The sequence below is a fragment of the Exserohilum turcica genome (genome assembly GCF_000359705.1).
Source record: "Exserohilum turcica Et28A unplaced genomic scaffold SETTUscaffold_10, whole genome shotgun sequence".
In the NCBI taxonomy this organism is placed as follows: Eukaryota; Fungi; Ascomycota; class Dothideomycetes; order Pleosporales; family Pleosporaceae; genus Exserohilum; species Exserohilum turcicum.
The window spans coordinates 361826-377521 of record NW_007359915.1 but is presented as its reverse complement, the minus strand read 5'-3'; the positions used below and the strand labels follow the sequence as shown (position 1 = coordinate 377521).

At 53.2% G+C, this 15696-nt stretch overlaps 5 protein-coding genes across 5 annotated transcripts; 3 read left to right on the top strand and 2 right to left on the bottom strand.

Moving 5' to 3' along the window:
• Positions 1-227: 227 nt before the first annotated feature.
• Positions 228-776, bottom strand: SETTUDRAFT_24816 (uncharacterized protein; the record flags this gene model as incomplete). The annotated part of the gene is made up of 5 exons (XM_008023009.1): positions 228-318; positions 378-390; positions 447-509; positions 568-583; positions 642-776. The coding sequence occupies 5 exons, from the start codon at positions 774-776 to the stop codon at positions 228-230; spliced, it is 318 nt and encodes a 105-aa protein (XP_008021200.1).
• Positions 777-995: 219 nt separating this feature from the next.
• SETTUDRAFT_166622 (uncharacterized protein) lies at positions 996-1770 on the top strand. The gene is made up of 4 exons (XM_008023272.1): positions 996-1119; positions 1284-1397; positions 1451-1514; positions 1600-1770. Exons 1-4 carry the CDS (start codon positions 1057-1059, stop codon positions 1632-1634), a joined length of 276 nt encoding a protein of 91 aa, XP_008021463.1. The 5' UTR covers positions 996-1056; the 3' UTR covers positions 1635-1770.
• A 303-nt stretch (positions 1771-2073) lies between these two features.
• Positions 2074-3069, bottom strand: SETTUDRAFT_166621 (uncharacterized protein). Its single transcript, XM_008023271.1, has one exon. The coding sequence runs from the start codon at positions 2992-2994 to the stop codon at positions 2347-2349; it is 648 nt and encodes a 215-aa protein (XP_008021462.1). The 5' UTR covers positions 2995-3069; the 3' UTR covers positions 2074-2346.
• Positions 3070-3833: 764 nt separating this feature from the next.
• On the top strand, positions 3834-8222 carry SETTUDRAFT_144672 (uncharacterized protein; the record flags this gene model as incomplete). The annotated part of the gene is made up of 3 exons (XM_008023270.1): positions 3834-6275; positions 6618-6713; positions 6788-8222. 3 exons carry the CDS (start codon positions 3834-3836, stop codon positions 7967-7969), a joined length of 3720 nt encoding a protein of 1239 aa, XP_008021461.1. The 3' UTR covers positions 7970-8222.
• Positions 8223-12025: 3803 nt separating this feature from the next.
• SETTUDRAFT_36185 (uncharacterized protein) lies at positions 12026-12415 on the top strand (the record flags this gene model as incomplete). The annotated part of the gene is made up of 1 exon (XM_008023072.1): positions 12026-12415. One exon carries the CDS (start codon positions 12026-12028, stop codon positions 12413-12415), a length of 390 nt encoding a protein of 129 aa, XP_008021263.1.
• Between the last annotated feature and the right edge of the window lie 3281 nt (positions 12416-15696).

Below are 15696 nucleotides of genomic sequence, written 5' to 3'. Positions count from 1 at the left end.
GTCGAGAATGAATTGCAGCATCAGATGTCGTGTACCGGGCTTTCCATCATATGACATGCATCCTCACGCACATATATATACACAGCGATGCACAGCCCAAAGGAAACCCGATGCTTGATTCTCAACTTGATAAGGACTCAGTCCCGTATGCTGTACCTATACCCATGGCCGCTGGAGCCCTTCCAAGCCCGCCGATTCCATCTTGATATGGGTTCTGTTCCAAGCCTCTACTCCTGCTTGCCCTGCCTCTTGAGGCGGAGCGTCTTGTCGACCCAGAGTTTTCGGAAGATGGAGAAGATGGCCATGCCAACGGCGATGCTGCGCATATATCAGCCCACCTGTGTCATAAGTCGGTGGTGCGGAATGGAGGGGCTTACCCGAGAACAACAACTACAGACGGGGTTAGCAAGCAATTCGCGCAAACGAGCATAGGGGCCTGGACGTACTCAGAGGCCAGATTTCAGTGGGGATGTTCTTGAGCTGGCGGATACGCTGCGATACAGTGTGGGCTGTGGTATTGTCAATTCAAGCCCGCCGGCGCAATGTGCAGCGTTGCGATTGGCTTACCGCCGTGCTCCTCCTTCTACGATCTGTTAGCAAGCGGGCTCTCAGACGGCCGAGAAGAGTGCAGGAGGACGTACGGGCATCGGCTTGCGCAGCGCCATGGTCTGCCTCATGAAGAGTTGCGGGCTCTGGCGCATAGCCATCATGCGCGTCGGCTGCATGGCCATCATGCGTGTGGGCTGCATCGAAAGGGCCCTGGTGACCTTGAACATGTTGGCGGTAGGGGTGGCTTTGCAATTGGAGTGGAGAGTGGAGAGTTGGCGTCGTCGCTGGGGTCGAAAGTGCTTCGCGGGTTTCGTCACAGGCACGCAGACGCTGAGAGCTCGCGGAGCTTGCTCGCCCGGAAAACGCCGAGCGAATTGTGTGTGGACAAAGCGTCTCGGGTCGAACCATCGCAACCTCACAACTCGACTTCCGTCACCACTCTGCCCACCGCCGCCCTGCCATTGCCGCCTCACCACCTTGAGAAGCCCCTGACTCCCTACCGCAACCATGTCTGACAACGGCGAGAACGGCGAGGAGCTAGTTACCAAGCCCTTCAAGTTTGTCACTGGTGAGCTTTTCCCGCTACTCCGCGCATCGGGGACGCTGAGCTAACTCGTCATTTCACAGCTGGTGCGCCACCCCCGAGATGCCCCCATGGCCCGCCGCCTGCGCGGGACGACTGCCTGGAGTCCTGGAAGTGCGGCGCAGCATGCTAACAGGCTTCGGCGCATACAGGCTTCGATGCCCGCTTCCCCAACCAGAACCAGACCAAGCACTGCTGGCAAAACTACGTCGACTACCACAAGTGCATCATCGCCAAGGGCGAGGAATTTTCTCCCTGCCGCCAGGTGCGCAGCCGCTGAAATGCCTGCAAGATGAGAGCGTGTACTAACAGGCGCAGTTCATGCTGGCCTACAAGTCTCTGTGCCCCAGCGGCTGGACATCGCGATGGGACGATCAGCGTGGTGAGTACTCGCCGCACTCTACGAGATGCCTGTGCAGACGGCACAGACGAAACTCTAGCGGGAGAGTAGCTGACATGCGGAGCAGAGGCCGGAAACTTCCCCGTAAAGCTCGACCAGTAAGCAGCTCGCTTGCACAAAGCGCAGCACGTAAGGGGTTTTTTAGAGCAGCAGAAGAAGGGAGGACCAGAGTCTGACATTTGCAACTTAGAGCTCTGTATCATAGCCATGGATATCAGCAATGCAGCTCGAGTTCACGTAGCTCTGCACGTGCACCGTCGTGATGTCATTGATTCTTCACTGTTTTAGTACCTGCCAATGTGTGATTGCATCTTTCAGCAGTGTTTGAATAAGCTGCGGTCACGTGCACTGCTTGTCGGATCTTGAATGGGCATCTCCAATGCGCTGCCTAAGCGATGCTGCGGTACTGCGGTACTGCGGTACTGACAGAGTGGGTATGCATGTGCAGCAACAAGTCATGATACTAGTCAAAGGATGCGGAATGTCGCGCCGTGCGATGATGAGTGGAGTGTATTCGACACATTATCATTCAGTATCTGGGGGGATATCTAGAGTGTTCAATCTATATGACACAAATTGGGAAATGACCTTCAAATGGATGGAAGGGTACATCGTGGCTCTCTGGGAGCATTCAAAAGGGAATAGGTGAGCGAGAGGGTAACAGACTGCCGGCCAACCGTGACACCGTAGACAGCAAGGAAACAACAAATATCGCTAAATGCCAGGCCCAAATGAGTGGAAGAAATCGTTAAGTAAGATCGACAATGCCGTGTCGACGCGCGTGTGGGTGTTTAGGGATGGTAAGCCGAGCCCCCTAATTGGGCAGTGCGTTCAACGCAAATTCGCCCGTATACGTGACCTGCCGGGTGTACGGTAACGCAAGCACTGGCAGAGGTACATAGGACATGTATGGCTCTGAACCGAGCAGTGGCTCGCAGATGGGATGGTAGCGCTTGAGTCCCCAATTCGGATCGTCGTCGCGGACGTCTGCTACCACCTCTTCCTCTTCCTCTTCCTCCTCTTCAGGAATCACCGGATCATCGCCGTGCGCGCTGTCCTGTCGCCAGTGCTTGCCTTGCTCCAGCGTCTCCCCAATGCTCGCGAGCGTTGACGGCGCGGCTGCACGGGGCGGGTGAGTCACATCGTAGATTTCGCGGGCCTCCGGATCCATGAGGACGTCGAAGGCGGCCTGCAGGGCTCGGTACTTCTTTGCGTCGCTGGAAAAGTAGACGACCCGCAGTCGACGGTACGCAGCCTTGATCTCGTCCGTGGTTGCTTCGCGCGGGATTTCCAGGATGGTGTAGTGGTCCATGGGTTCCAGCGATTCCTGCGTCGGGGAGAACATGGAGTCTGAGGGAGAACTAGGAGAGCCCATGGGCGTGCGCTGCGCAAGGATGACGGAGGCGTCGGAGACGTAGATGGAGGCTCGTTTGGTGTGCTGCATGGCGGGCGAGTTGCTCATGACGCTCATAGGTCGCGTACGCTGGACTGCCTCGGACTGGTTGCGTTCGTGGTTGAATCTCTTCCTGGGTGAGGGGGATCGAAAGGGACTGAAGCTTGTCTTGCACATTTGCTCAGGAGGCAGGGTCGGGGGAGACATGGTAGAGTATGCGTTGATCATTGTGTATGTACTAGGTACAGCGGGTGGAAGTGGTACACGAACAATGGAGGGGCGTCCGACGGCAAGGCTAGACAGTGTGCGTGTGGGAGGGGAGTATGTTGGTGGTGTTGTGTTCAGACAGCGTGGGAAAACATGGGATGAGCACGCCGTGTCTAAGACACGAGAGGGACAGGGCACAGCAGTAGCTGGGCGTCATGCAGGGGAGCGGTGCGAATCGCAAGGGCGGCGAGAAAGTGGAGCCTGGCTGCGGACTTGCGAAATGAAAGAATGTTGTGAATGGGCGCACATAATTTTAATGACCGGACCAGGGGGACGGAGGGGGGCGGCGATGAAACATAATGCCATTGCTGGGCTGGATGTTTGGACGAGTCCGACGCGTCAGTGCAGAAGGGCCCAGGTCGCTTTGGACGACAGCCTTTCGGCGCTTCCACTCCGGCCGTGCACGTGCACGTGCTACCGTGACTACGACTGCGCGCTAGCAGCGTTGGTGTGGGGATGGGGCCTAAAATTATCGCTCTGCAAACAACCGCGCTGCCCGTCGTCATCCCAACCGTGGCTTTGAGTTTACGCGTGGCATGGCCGACGGTTCCACGACGCGGCGGCTGCCTGCCAGCACGAGCAATAACAGCAGCTGCAACAACAACAATAACAATAACAACAACAACAGCCACGCCACGGCCATGCGCCCCCGCTTCCCCCAGCGGCCCCAGCATGTCATCCCCGCCACGCCCACCACCAACGCCTACCCCAATGGCGACATCAACATCAAGAACTTCCTCAGGTCGCACGAGAACGAGATCCGCGCCCTCGAGGGCGCCCTCAAGGCTGCCAAGGGCGGCCTTTCCCGCCGCGCTTTCCAAGACGTCCCCCGAGAACTGCGCCGGCGCACTGCGAGCCACAACCCCAACCGTGTGCCCAAGCGGTTGCGACTGCGGGCCCGGCAGGAGGCCAAGGACGATAACACACCCATCTCGAGAGGCACAAGCGGCAGCGGCGTCGGCAAGGCGAAAAAGAAGTATCTGCGCAAGGATGGCATGGAGCGAAGCCGGCAAGACTGGCAGGAGCGGGCCAAGAGGAGGAAAAAACAAATGAATGCTAGTGCAGCTGGCGACAAGGACCAGGATGGAGACACGGCAATGCAAGGCTGCCCCATACATGTCGCAAACCCACCATGCAAGCCAAAGTCAAAACGCAAATTTCCCACCCTAGCGACACCTGCTACTCCTCCCTCACGGTTCCGCAGACGGCAACTGGACAAGACATGGCTGCCTACACACCTATGGCACACGAAGCGGGCCAAGATGACAGATCCAAAAACGCCTCTTTGGCGGTTCGCGCTCCCTCTGCGGCCAGCCGCAAAGGCATATCGTCTCACGCACCGAGCTGCGTCTCAGCGAGGAGTCGTGGCCTGGGACATGAGCTACATATCCACCATCAGCCTCGAGGGCCCTGACGCAAGCCTGACCAACTTGCTAAAAGGGCTGCATTTTGGTGCAGAAGACGCAGAGAATCCATGGCAGAGCAGAGGGAGGGCGAGGAAGTGGAGGAGTGGTACTAGAGCCTGGGACGGTTGGATATACGAAAGAGAAGCGAAGCCGCTAAAGAAGGTTGCCCATGTCACTGTTATATGGTGTGTGTCAGAAGCAGACAAGGACAAGAGGAAGGCATTCATTCGTGTGCATCCGAGTGCTTTCATGCAACTCTGGAACGAGGTCGTCAGGACTGCCAAAGTGCAGAAGCCCGCTGTCACGGTTCACGATGCCCGTTTCGAGGTCGGTTCTATCGAGATGACGGGTCCTGCCGCTGCAGAAGCACTCTGCTCTATCCTTCAACCTGTGTCCTCTCCTGATGCAGACTCTGCTGCTCCACGTGCGCTGTGGTCCACGCTAGGTTCGGTAACAGATGCTGCTTCGCTGCCAGCGGGTGCATTGTTGGCGTTCAACATAACAGATCCTCGGCTTCGTGATCCTCCATCTGCAACACCACTAGCACACGACCAACGGTCTGTGGCCGCTCTTACCCACACACTCGCAACCTGGCCAATCGATAATACACAAGAGACCGCAGCGATTTTTGACATAAATGCCAGGTCAGCCGCACAGCGGATGATGCCATCCCAAAAATCCATAAATCGCAGGAAAGGCGCATGCATGCTTGGTGAAAACCCAGAATCCCGCCCTAGCGATCCACAGATACCGACGCTTGTATATACATCGCGACAGAGCAGGTCTTGGACGGTACTACTTCCGTGGAAATGCGTGATGCCAGTATGGCGGCAAATCATGCGCTATCCCGTCTCCACAGGCGGAAACCCACGGTTCGGTGGCTTGAAAGAGCGACGCCAGGTCGACTTTGAGCGATCAATACCGCACTTTCCGTACGACTGCCCGGGTACAGATGCTGGCTGGAGCTGGGAACTGCATGAGCGGGAAGCAAGGAAGCTTGAGTGGACTAAGCGTCCAAAAGGCAAGAGGATAGAGTGGACCACTATCGATCTTGGCAATGGCAGAAAAGGTGAGGTTGGAGATCCCTGGGCTTGTGAATGGGAGCGCCTACTGCCTACAAACAACGGAAAGACGGTTGATGCGCAGGAGAGGTTGAAGGAAGTATGTACCTCTCCCCGCCAGCTATCATCCAGCCAGGCAAAAGACCTGGTGGATGGCCGTCTCTTTATTGATGACTCGTCGTTATCATGCTGTGTTTTCGCTGTGAAGATCACAATGGTACAGCGTGGTACGCCTACAGACTGCACTCGCATCTACCGGCTACCGACAGACCCCGAGCTTCGAGGCAAGTGGCTATCTCTCATGCCACAGCCTGGACTGGGCCACACGTCGAAGAAGCAGGTGAGTCGACCTGTCCATGTCAAGCCAGACAACAACAAGCAAAGGCAGCTTGCGAGAAGCCTACTAGAGCCACCAGAGATCGACAACGCCCCACCAAAGGCTGGTGCGGATGGTTATCCTCTCGTGCCCGACGAGGAGGATCTCATTGGATTTGTCACCACTGGCAACTACAATCTCGCAGAAGGCATGCCGACGGCCATCGCCAACCTGGCTGTGCACAGGATCCACAGCCTTTTGTCTGCGCAAGGCATGTCGCCGTCAGATTGCATGTGCATTGTGAGACCGGCCGGCAGCACTATTGGCAGATTGGCCAAGTGGGAGGTGAGGTGAATGCAAGTAGTGTAGCTAGATACGCAACAACTGATACCCCCGGGCTCTGCCACTATTTAACTGAGATTCAATCCAATGGCTGCGAAGACTTCTCGTCGCGTGTGTGGTGACGTGTGGGGTCGGTTGGTTATGGGCTGCATGGGGAGTGCATCGCGCTAAATCGGCGCCGGGACAGGGATATCCCATGGGCCTCTCCCGAGACTAACGCTAACGTCTCAGTAGATACAGGTGCCGTGGCAGCGCCCGTCTCTCCACGCCCCCCAACAAGCATCGCCGACGGGTTAACAGAGACAGCGCGACATGTCTGAGGACCGGCCGGCCGACGACCAGGGCGAGGGCGTCGACTCTGCCGTCGGACTGCCGTCGCATGCGCTGACACAACTGGTAGGCCTTCCAACCGCAACCCGCCTCCTCGGTTATTCTTCTTCGACGCTTGCGCCCTGCTAAGACTCGTGTAGACGACGGATATACTCGACGACTTGCTGAGCAACATCGTCTACAGCACTGCGCTGTCATGCCACCGATCCGAGAAGCTCCTTCGCATGCAGTCGGCTGCCACCCAAGCCGAATCCATCGCCCTCGCGAACCTCGAGCCGCAATCGCAGAAACAAAACACCAACGGTGCCACCGCGATACCCGTCGCCGAGACGCCCGCCGCCAAGTACGAGAACGGGCGCGTTTTTCTGAAGGGGAATCCGCTCAAGACTACGCCAGAGATAATATGTCCGCACTGCAAGCTGCCGCGCCTCATGTACCCGATTATGGGCAAGGGCATGCAGAACCCCGACCTGACCAAGGAGTACTGCATGCTCTACCCCTGGGTACAGAGATCAGGCCACGACGTCTACGGCAACCCGTTCCCGACCGACATGGCTAAGAGCAAGAAGGAGCGCGAGCTCATCAAGCAGCAGCAGAAGAATGCTGAGAAGGAGAGCGTCGGCACGCCTGGATCACAAGATACGGATATGGCGGGTGGCGACACCAAGGAGATCAAGCTCAACACGGGCGGCAAGCCAGCCTCGTACATTCCATGGCATACCTGTCCAAATTGCAAGCGCAGTCTGCTCATCACACGATTCGCACAGCATCTAGAAAAGTGTTTGGGTATAAGCGGGCGACAGAGTTCACGCAACGCCATGGCAAAGCTTGCAGGACAAAATGGCCCAGGCTCAGGTGTCGGAAACACCCCATTGGGAAGCCGAATGGGCACGCCTGCACCTGGCTCACAAGACGCACCAGGTCCGAAAAGCAGCAGTAAAACCAAAGGCATATCCCCGACCAAGAAACTCGGCGCTGGTGACGACGCCGAAGCGGACGAACTCGGTATGGACAACGACACGCCCGAGCGCCGCAAGATTAAGAAGAAGAGTTCGTACATCAAGAAGGCCGACCGGGATAAACCCACCAATGGCAGTGGCGGTACTCTAAAAGTCAAACTCAAAACCGGTAGTAGGCCCGATCTTGATCGAAAGCACAGCGAAACCAGCGAAAGAAGCGAGGGCAAGCGAGACAGAGACCCAGATGACGGAGGCGACTCTCCCAAGAAGAAGAAGATCAAGCTCAGCTTAAGTGGCGGCGGAAAAGATAGGAGCAGAGCAAGTGCTAGCGTCGAGCCTACGGGTGCCGCCTCTCCTGAATAAGAAAAGGTAGCTTGAGCATGGAGAGCACGCGTGTATCTGTGAGGAAGGTATAACATTTGTACAACGAAAGAAAACATCAAGCATATGGGCGGCGTTTCTTCTTAGTTGTTGACTTTAACTTTTTTTGGTTCAATCTTTTCTTTTCGAGACTCTCGAATATTGACACGGAGAGATGGGGGAAGGAAACTGGACTTATACCAAGGGACGGAAGAATTGTCGAAAGATATTCGTCGATTCAGTCAGGGAGGAGGGCGTTTCAGGTTCTTTACTTTCCTTTTACCACCCTTTTTTGGCCTCTTTGATTGAGCGTTATTATACACTATTTGGAAGTTTGAGATACGACGACAAAGTCCATGTTTACTATGTATGTTTCTTTTTCTTCTTCTCTCTTTCAATCTTGTAGAGTAGTAGTTGTGTGGGGTATAATCATTTTTTATCTTTCTCTTCTTTTTCACCTTTTTCTACTTCCTACTTGCGTTTGTATCGGTTATGCATACTGCAAAATATGGATTTTTTTAGTCAACTCGAGGTTGAACGGATGAATGGTTGAGTGAGTGGAACAGAGTGTGAAAATGACATGTAGCTTGAGAATACCTGGTGGGTACATATGTGCTTTTACTACCTAGCAAATGCAGTGGCTCTTCTTGGCTGACTGTTCTGCTGCTAGCTACTAGTACGGGTGTCAATTGTCTAAATCAAGACAGCTGTCATGAGAGACCATGTTGGCTCGGCTTTGAAGATGCTTGGTAGATAGAAAATACATACAAGGGTAGTCCGTCTATCTGTATATTCACATACTTTGTGCAGCACCGCCAACAGCTACGTGATGAAAACGGGCGTTTTCATTGCTAGACATTGATACTAGTCTATTAGATGAATTCCCAGGATTCTGAGTGTGATGTTGCTCGTCTGTAGGTGCACGATATATCATCTTCGAGCATTCTATCTCTTCATATTATACTTTGATCGCTATGGCTTAACAGGCTGGGTTACAGTGGTGAATAGAGAGTGTTTACTAGTGAAGAAATAATTGTTGCAGAGTCCTTCAAAGTTCTGGGGTTTATTTCTGCATTGATGATATATTTACCAGTCAATATAGCTGATATCCACGCCCAACAACCACGCCCGGCAACGCCAAAAAATGCCGACAACCTCCGTCAACCACCGACAAACTCCGACAAACACGCCCGACAATGCCAAGAAATATTGACAAAGTCCGACAGCATCCGACAACCATGTCCGACAGCCTCCGCAACCCGACAGTCACCAACAACTACTAATAGCCGCCTCTGACATCTTGCACTACTAATAACCACTCCTATCACACTCTAATCTGGTAATCACTACTCCTATACCCTTCACTTCGACTACCAACAGCCACGCACGACAACCACTTCCGACATTCTGCACCACGCCTGATCACAGCTAATAACCACTAATAACTGCGTCTAACATCCTGTGGTACTAATAAATATCTCTAGCAAATACGCCTATCAATATCTCTACTATCAATACCCCCAATACCTACACTGTTAATGTCTACACCCGTCACTTCTACAAAAACCACGCCCGACACCCTCGGGTAATCCGACAGCCACGCCCGCCAACCATGCCTAACTGCCTGGACTACCAACATATATTACTACTGATAGCTATTACTACTAAAAATTACCTCCAACATTGACTAAGCCCGATTTCCACTCCTGGCAACCACATCCGACAGCTATACCCGTCAATCTCTACGCCCAACGGCCACTACCGATATCTACGCTCAATATTTACCTCTGGCAACCACGCTTGACATCTACCTCTGAAAAACACGACTGACGCTTCTACTACTGGCAACCTCCGACAACACGATAGCCACGTCCGGCAACCTGCACTACGTCGAACATATACTTTCCCAAAGAATTTTAGACCATGCCTGGATTGCGACACCTCTTTTCCAAAACCACTGCGCGTATTATTTTGAATGCTGTGCATTCGTCTAGGTGGAGATTTCACTCACCAAAGATAACTGTGTTCATTTATAATTGGCATCACGTGCTTTGCTCTCATTGGAACTAACCAAATCGAATGTGTGCCTATTTGAACCTTGATTTGGCTCAACGGATACAAAACAGCGTATTCGTTCGAGTCATCACCATCACTTCAACACCACTAGTATTCACCATATACTGACTCATGTATGGGGTAGTCTATGAGCCATCAGTTCTGGAAACACGCTGACTAGTGTGTTGCAGGTTGCAACATGACTTTCCAACGCAATTGCAGTCGAGTATAAATCTTGCCTCCATATCAACACAATATTGGAGGTTGATACTCCAGGGCAACATCTAAAAGGATAATATTCTAGTTCGAACGCTGTTCAGCACTAGTGTAGCTAATACAGGGGTCTAAGATATGGTGGTAATCTGAAGACTGCAGGCAGAAATTGTGATTGGCCTGGGACAGCTTTTTCTGGAAACATACAGGCGTGAGAACAGCTGATTGGGCAGGCATAATACGGCTACAACCATCAAGTAAAGCTGGGCTTTTGAGTGCGAGCTCGTATCGAAATTATGGTCAGACGGGACTTACCATGTATCCGAATCGTTGCAACCCCACCCCCGCGAGGCCATGCTGATTGTGGTAGTGACAATAAAAATAGGACTAAGATATTACGATCAGCGATTCCGCAATAGGCTCACAGCATGGTGCCGTTCCTGCCCTTTCGCAATCTGCGGAAGCTGACTGGTGTTCTCGGATAGCCGTTTCCTCGTATCTCCGCATGGCACTAAGACGACAGCACGAGGTCTCTTAAGATTAGAGATGTCGACAGATGATATCGACTGTGAAGTCATGACAGAAAACAAAAGGGCTGTGCATGGATTTGGAAAAGAGGAAATTAGACAAGGGGATCCACTTATGGAATGCTTTTTCCTAATTGTCACGATTCACGTTATGTTTGCTGTTTTGGGTGGAACAAAAACAAAAACAAAAAGCACGCAATGGCCGACCGTGTAGGTGTACTTACTTGGTGCAGGCGTGTTAGCGCAAGCCAGGCAAAGGAAAAATTGCGCATCTGCATACGTATATGCAGCATTCGGCTGCAGCCCACGTCGGAGACATGCATGTTGCATGAACTAAGCGCCTCGTCTATTTATGATTACGTGCCACCAACAGCCTCCTCGACTTGGTGAGCAAGAGAGAGTGGATTGATCATTGGAGGAAAAAGCATGTACCGCTAGTCATTCAACTGGCCGTAAATCCTCGCGACTCCACAGATGCACATGAGCGGATACCAGTTCGAGGACGTGATAGCCTCTTGGAGGCGTGGTTAGAGCCGAGATAACCCACGCGAGCAGAGTGCCCATTGGTAGGGCTGTCTTGTCTCGCTGCGCACGATGGTCTGATGCATTACAGTATCTCGGGACTTGGGGGAGTGGAGTCGCAGCGCCCCTTGCAGGAGGCTGCACGTGGCGGTGGATAATCAGCGAGTCTCACACACAGCTTTCGGCGAGGTCTTATGTAAGGGACGACGTTGGGGGGCCCTCATCTTGGGTGCATCTGGAAGCATGGGCAGCCATGTATGCGGGTTTAAAATATATGACGATCTCTCGGCGCTATTGGAGCGGATAGCAGAGCAGCTGGGAGGCCACAGGTCCGGTGGGTGAGAATGACGGTCCGCTTTGGGGAACCCAGCAGCGCTGACGCGTATGTAGTGTCTAAGAGGGAATCACCATACGTGTTGCACAAGTGCTGCCTACCATACAGAGGTGGCTTTCAAAAGTTCTTGCTGACAGGGGTTCCTTGGTTACCACCGAAAATATAGCCGAAGACTAAGAATTATACTATATTCGCAACTAAAAGCCCTTAAAATGGAAGTTTGGGGAGAATAATAGCTACTAAAGTATACACTTACAGTAATACACTAACTATATTATGCATTATTTCTTGCACGCTAAGTAGATAATGGAAACGTTATCACGAGAATTCGGTCCGATGGATCCGCGCCTTAGCAAGAACTTTTGAAAGCCACCTCTGTATACTTTGGCCATTTCACCATGGTCCAGCATGTGGAGCAGGGTCTGGACAGATGCACTTGTAGAGGGCCTCCCAAGGCGGCCACGCCAGGGCTTAGACGTTCCCCCAGACGGCGGTCCAGGCCGGGCCCTGATGACAATGTGGCTGCGTCGACAAATCATGAGACGCCAGTTTGCTACCCAGACTGAAAGAGTTCACACATTGGCTTTGGGATACGAGCCATCATTACGGAACCCTGACCAAGGAGAAGAAGACGAAAACAACGACAACATGCAAGCTGGCGGATGCTTGGCAGACCTAACCACGCCCGTGGGATTTTTGATGGCGGCAATCGCGCAGCCATGGGAGCCGGCCCAAGGCGGATTGGACTGCGCAGCGTCGAGGCGTGTTGGCGGATGCTGGCCTATATCTCAGCCTTAGTCTTGTGTCGATGCTATGCGAATACCAGTAGTTGTTTGAGATGGTGGATAATGGGCTGACCCTGGCTGATAAGTCAGACATGCAAAGTAAGTAATGCTTCTTTGCGCTGTCCCTCGTCGAAAAGGCGGCTGCGACCCGCCACCCAGGCTCGGCCGTGTGCCAGGGCGATCCTTGACAACGAAAGGTGGAGGGTCAGACGGTGGGCCGCCTGTCCAAGGCCGGCGATGCGTCTTACACGATGCTTACGGCCCGCCAACCCAGTGGCAGTGCGAGGCAGGAGAGACGAGACGAGACGAGACGAGACGAGACGAGACGCGACGCGACGCGACGCATGTACTGTCCGTACAACACGACAGCGGCCGCCAGGAACCCTCTTCGCATAGCAAAGCAGCCATGGGCGCCGCAAAGAAGATGGACTGCTTGCGCGCCGTCTGCACTCGGCCTAGCGCGAACACTTCTCCACGACAGTTTTGGTTTCTTTGCGGCCCCCCTTTTATTTCGCACGTTTTCCCCCAAAGCCAAAACATGCCAGTCCCCACGAGTCGCCGCACGCTAGCCCTGCCAGCACCACCAACAACAACAACAACAACAAAGCATAATGGACCATCCACTCTTGGCCTTGGCGCCCACGAGAAAAGCAAAAAAGAAAGCAAAGGAAAAAGGAAAAGCGAAAGAGGAGCAGGCCATCGACACTAAGCCACAATCTTTTAGGCCAAGTAAGCGCCGCACCGCACCGCACCACACCACTTGCAACTACTAGTCATGTCCGCTGAACCAGCATGACGGATCCCTGGCCACGCCCACGTCCTTCTACAAGCCCGTCCGCACACGGCTATTAGTTCCCTCCCTTGGCCACACCACACTACTGGGCCATGGCCCAACACGCCCATATCTTGTCAGACCGCTTTGTAAAAAAAAGAAGGGATATGTTGATACGGGCTGGCGCACCGGCTGTAAGGGTGTGAGCAGGTATGTATGCACTGTGAGGGGAGGGGGGGTAAGGAAGCGGGCCCGTGCAACCAGCACCTGCGTCTCAAAAGTCTTTGCTTTTTCCCCCTTCGCTCTATGGCCCGACTGGTAGTCTCCAACGACAAGTCACCATGATGATGATGTTTGTCGATTCTTCTGTCAAAGGGGGGTGGGGGTGGAAAGGAACAGAAAGCAAGTTAACTTGCCATGTTAGTCCTTGCTCTCTCCACCTCGTCCACGTCGACGTCGACCTCTACCAGCACCAAGGCCACTACTACTTCCTTATTTCTGGTGTTACCCTCGCCATCCCCCCCCTTGTACTCTTCGAAGCCTCTTGTGCTCTGCTTTTTTGTTTCGCAATAAATTCCGTACCTTCTGTCCGGGGTATGAGGCTTCTTTTTCTTCGCTATCGCTTCGTTCACGTCATTACCCTAACTGGGCCGGGGTAGCCTTAAAGGTTCCGCCACGAGGGACATACATACATAACGGTAGACGCTCGCCTGGGTCATCACCCCTTTGCTTGAGCTTTGAATACCTCTTTTGTGCTCCGGGCTCTTCGTTGCACGACTGGTCTCGCCTTGTCACGTGGTGTTGGGATGTCGCTCCAGTAGTGTTGAGAGGGTGCTGAAAAGATTGGTTGCGAAAGAACAGAAGACATTGCGTATCAGAAGGACCTACTCATCCGCCATAGGCTGTCGATCATACGGCTTGCGAACCACCGATGAATGGAGCGCCCTGAAGAACACCGCCATACTACTACTATACATTGGACTGTCTACTCACACTCCAAGTACCTGGTAAAAGGATCTCAATATAGTCCTCGATCACTCTACCCTCATTCGAACACGCTCGCTTTCGACAACCAACATATACGATCCTTCAAGGAAAAACACCCGGCCCGAACATGTGCTACATCGTCTACACCATACACGTGTGCAACCACTGGATTCCACAACCCCAGCCCAACAATGGACCCATCCTGCGCATCTGCGAAGAAGCCGAAAAACTACGATTGGGCCACCCGTGTCCGGAAACGCAAAGAGAGCACAAAGTGATTAATCGGAGCCAGGGCATGTGTACAGGATGCATGTGGAAAAAAGTCAGCAAATAATCGTCAAGAGGAAAACACAGCACACAAACGCCTTGTTGTTCGCATGGTGGTCGGAAATGAGGATGCGGGGACCGGAGGGGGGGCATGGTCTCGGAGCAGACAGGGGGCCCAGCGACGGGGGACGGATAGGACGGAAGGGATTGGCATAGCGTGTGCGCGCACACCCACACCCACGCCCACACACACACACACACATTCATACGCATGCGGGGACTGAAACTGAAACCCAACCACCAAAGGGGGGTGGGGGCGCTTGGTTCCTTCTTGGGAAAAAAAAATAACTCTGGAATATTCACCAACACCTCCAAGACCTCGACCTCTAGACCAGCCACCACCGACACAAGGCCGCTCATCGTCACAAGAGTGGCTACCCAAGAGATGCGAAGCAAACACGTGCACCGGGCACTCCGATCAGCCAAGGGACTCGATTACGCTCAGAGAAAGAGAGAGAAAAAAACGGCCCGAGTTCCCCCCCCCCATCTCTCTCGCTCTCGGACCGATGCGCGCGCAACAAAAACATGAAATGCCGTTTTTTTCCTTTTCTCATCCCGTCTAGCCCCCAACTCGGTTAACAAACGTTTTGGGGCCTCCTTTTCGTTTGGGGGGGCTGGGCAGGGTTCGCTTTTCCTCATTTTAGGCTTGACAGGTCCCCCCAAAGTAACACATTCATATTACTATTATACCCTCACGGACGGTTTTTTTCGGGTTTCTAGACTGTATTATGGGTTCTTTTTTTTTCTCTTCTTCTTCTTCTTCTTCTTTCTTCTTCCTCATCTTCATCATCTTCTTTTCTCTACTTACTCTTTGCCAGAAAGCTCGGTATCTAGACTGTGAAGTAGTAGTAGTATTAGTATTACTAGTAGTAAATGTACATAGATAAACATAGCTCATCAATATCTGGAATCTAATCGTCTTGCATACAAGAATCTCTCTCTCTCTTTTTTTTTTGGTTGCTGATGCGATCAACGTCAGAATATCCTGGCGCTTAAGCGTTTCAACCCCAGCCAGGCCCAGCAGCATCTCGAGACCCCCCCCCCACACACACACACTTCCCCCTCCCCTCATCGCGTGTATGACTCGTTGCGGAGGATGCTGGATTAACGGGCAAGGTTCAGGGTACAATGTCATAGGTGAAAAATCCCGTTTGTTTGACGGCCGTGAGGCGATGCTTCCAAAAAGTGGAGACGGCAAAACCGCCATG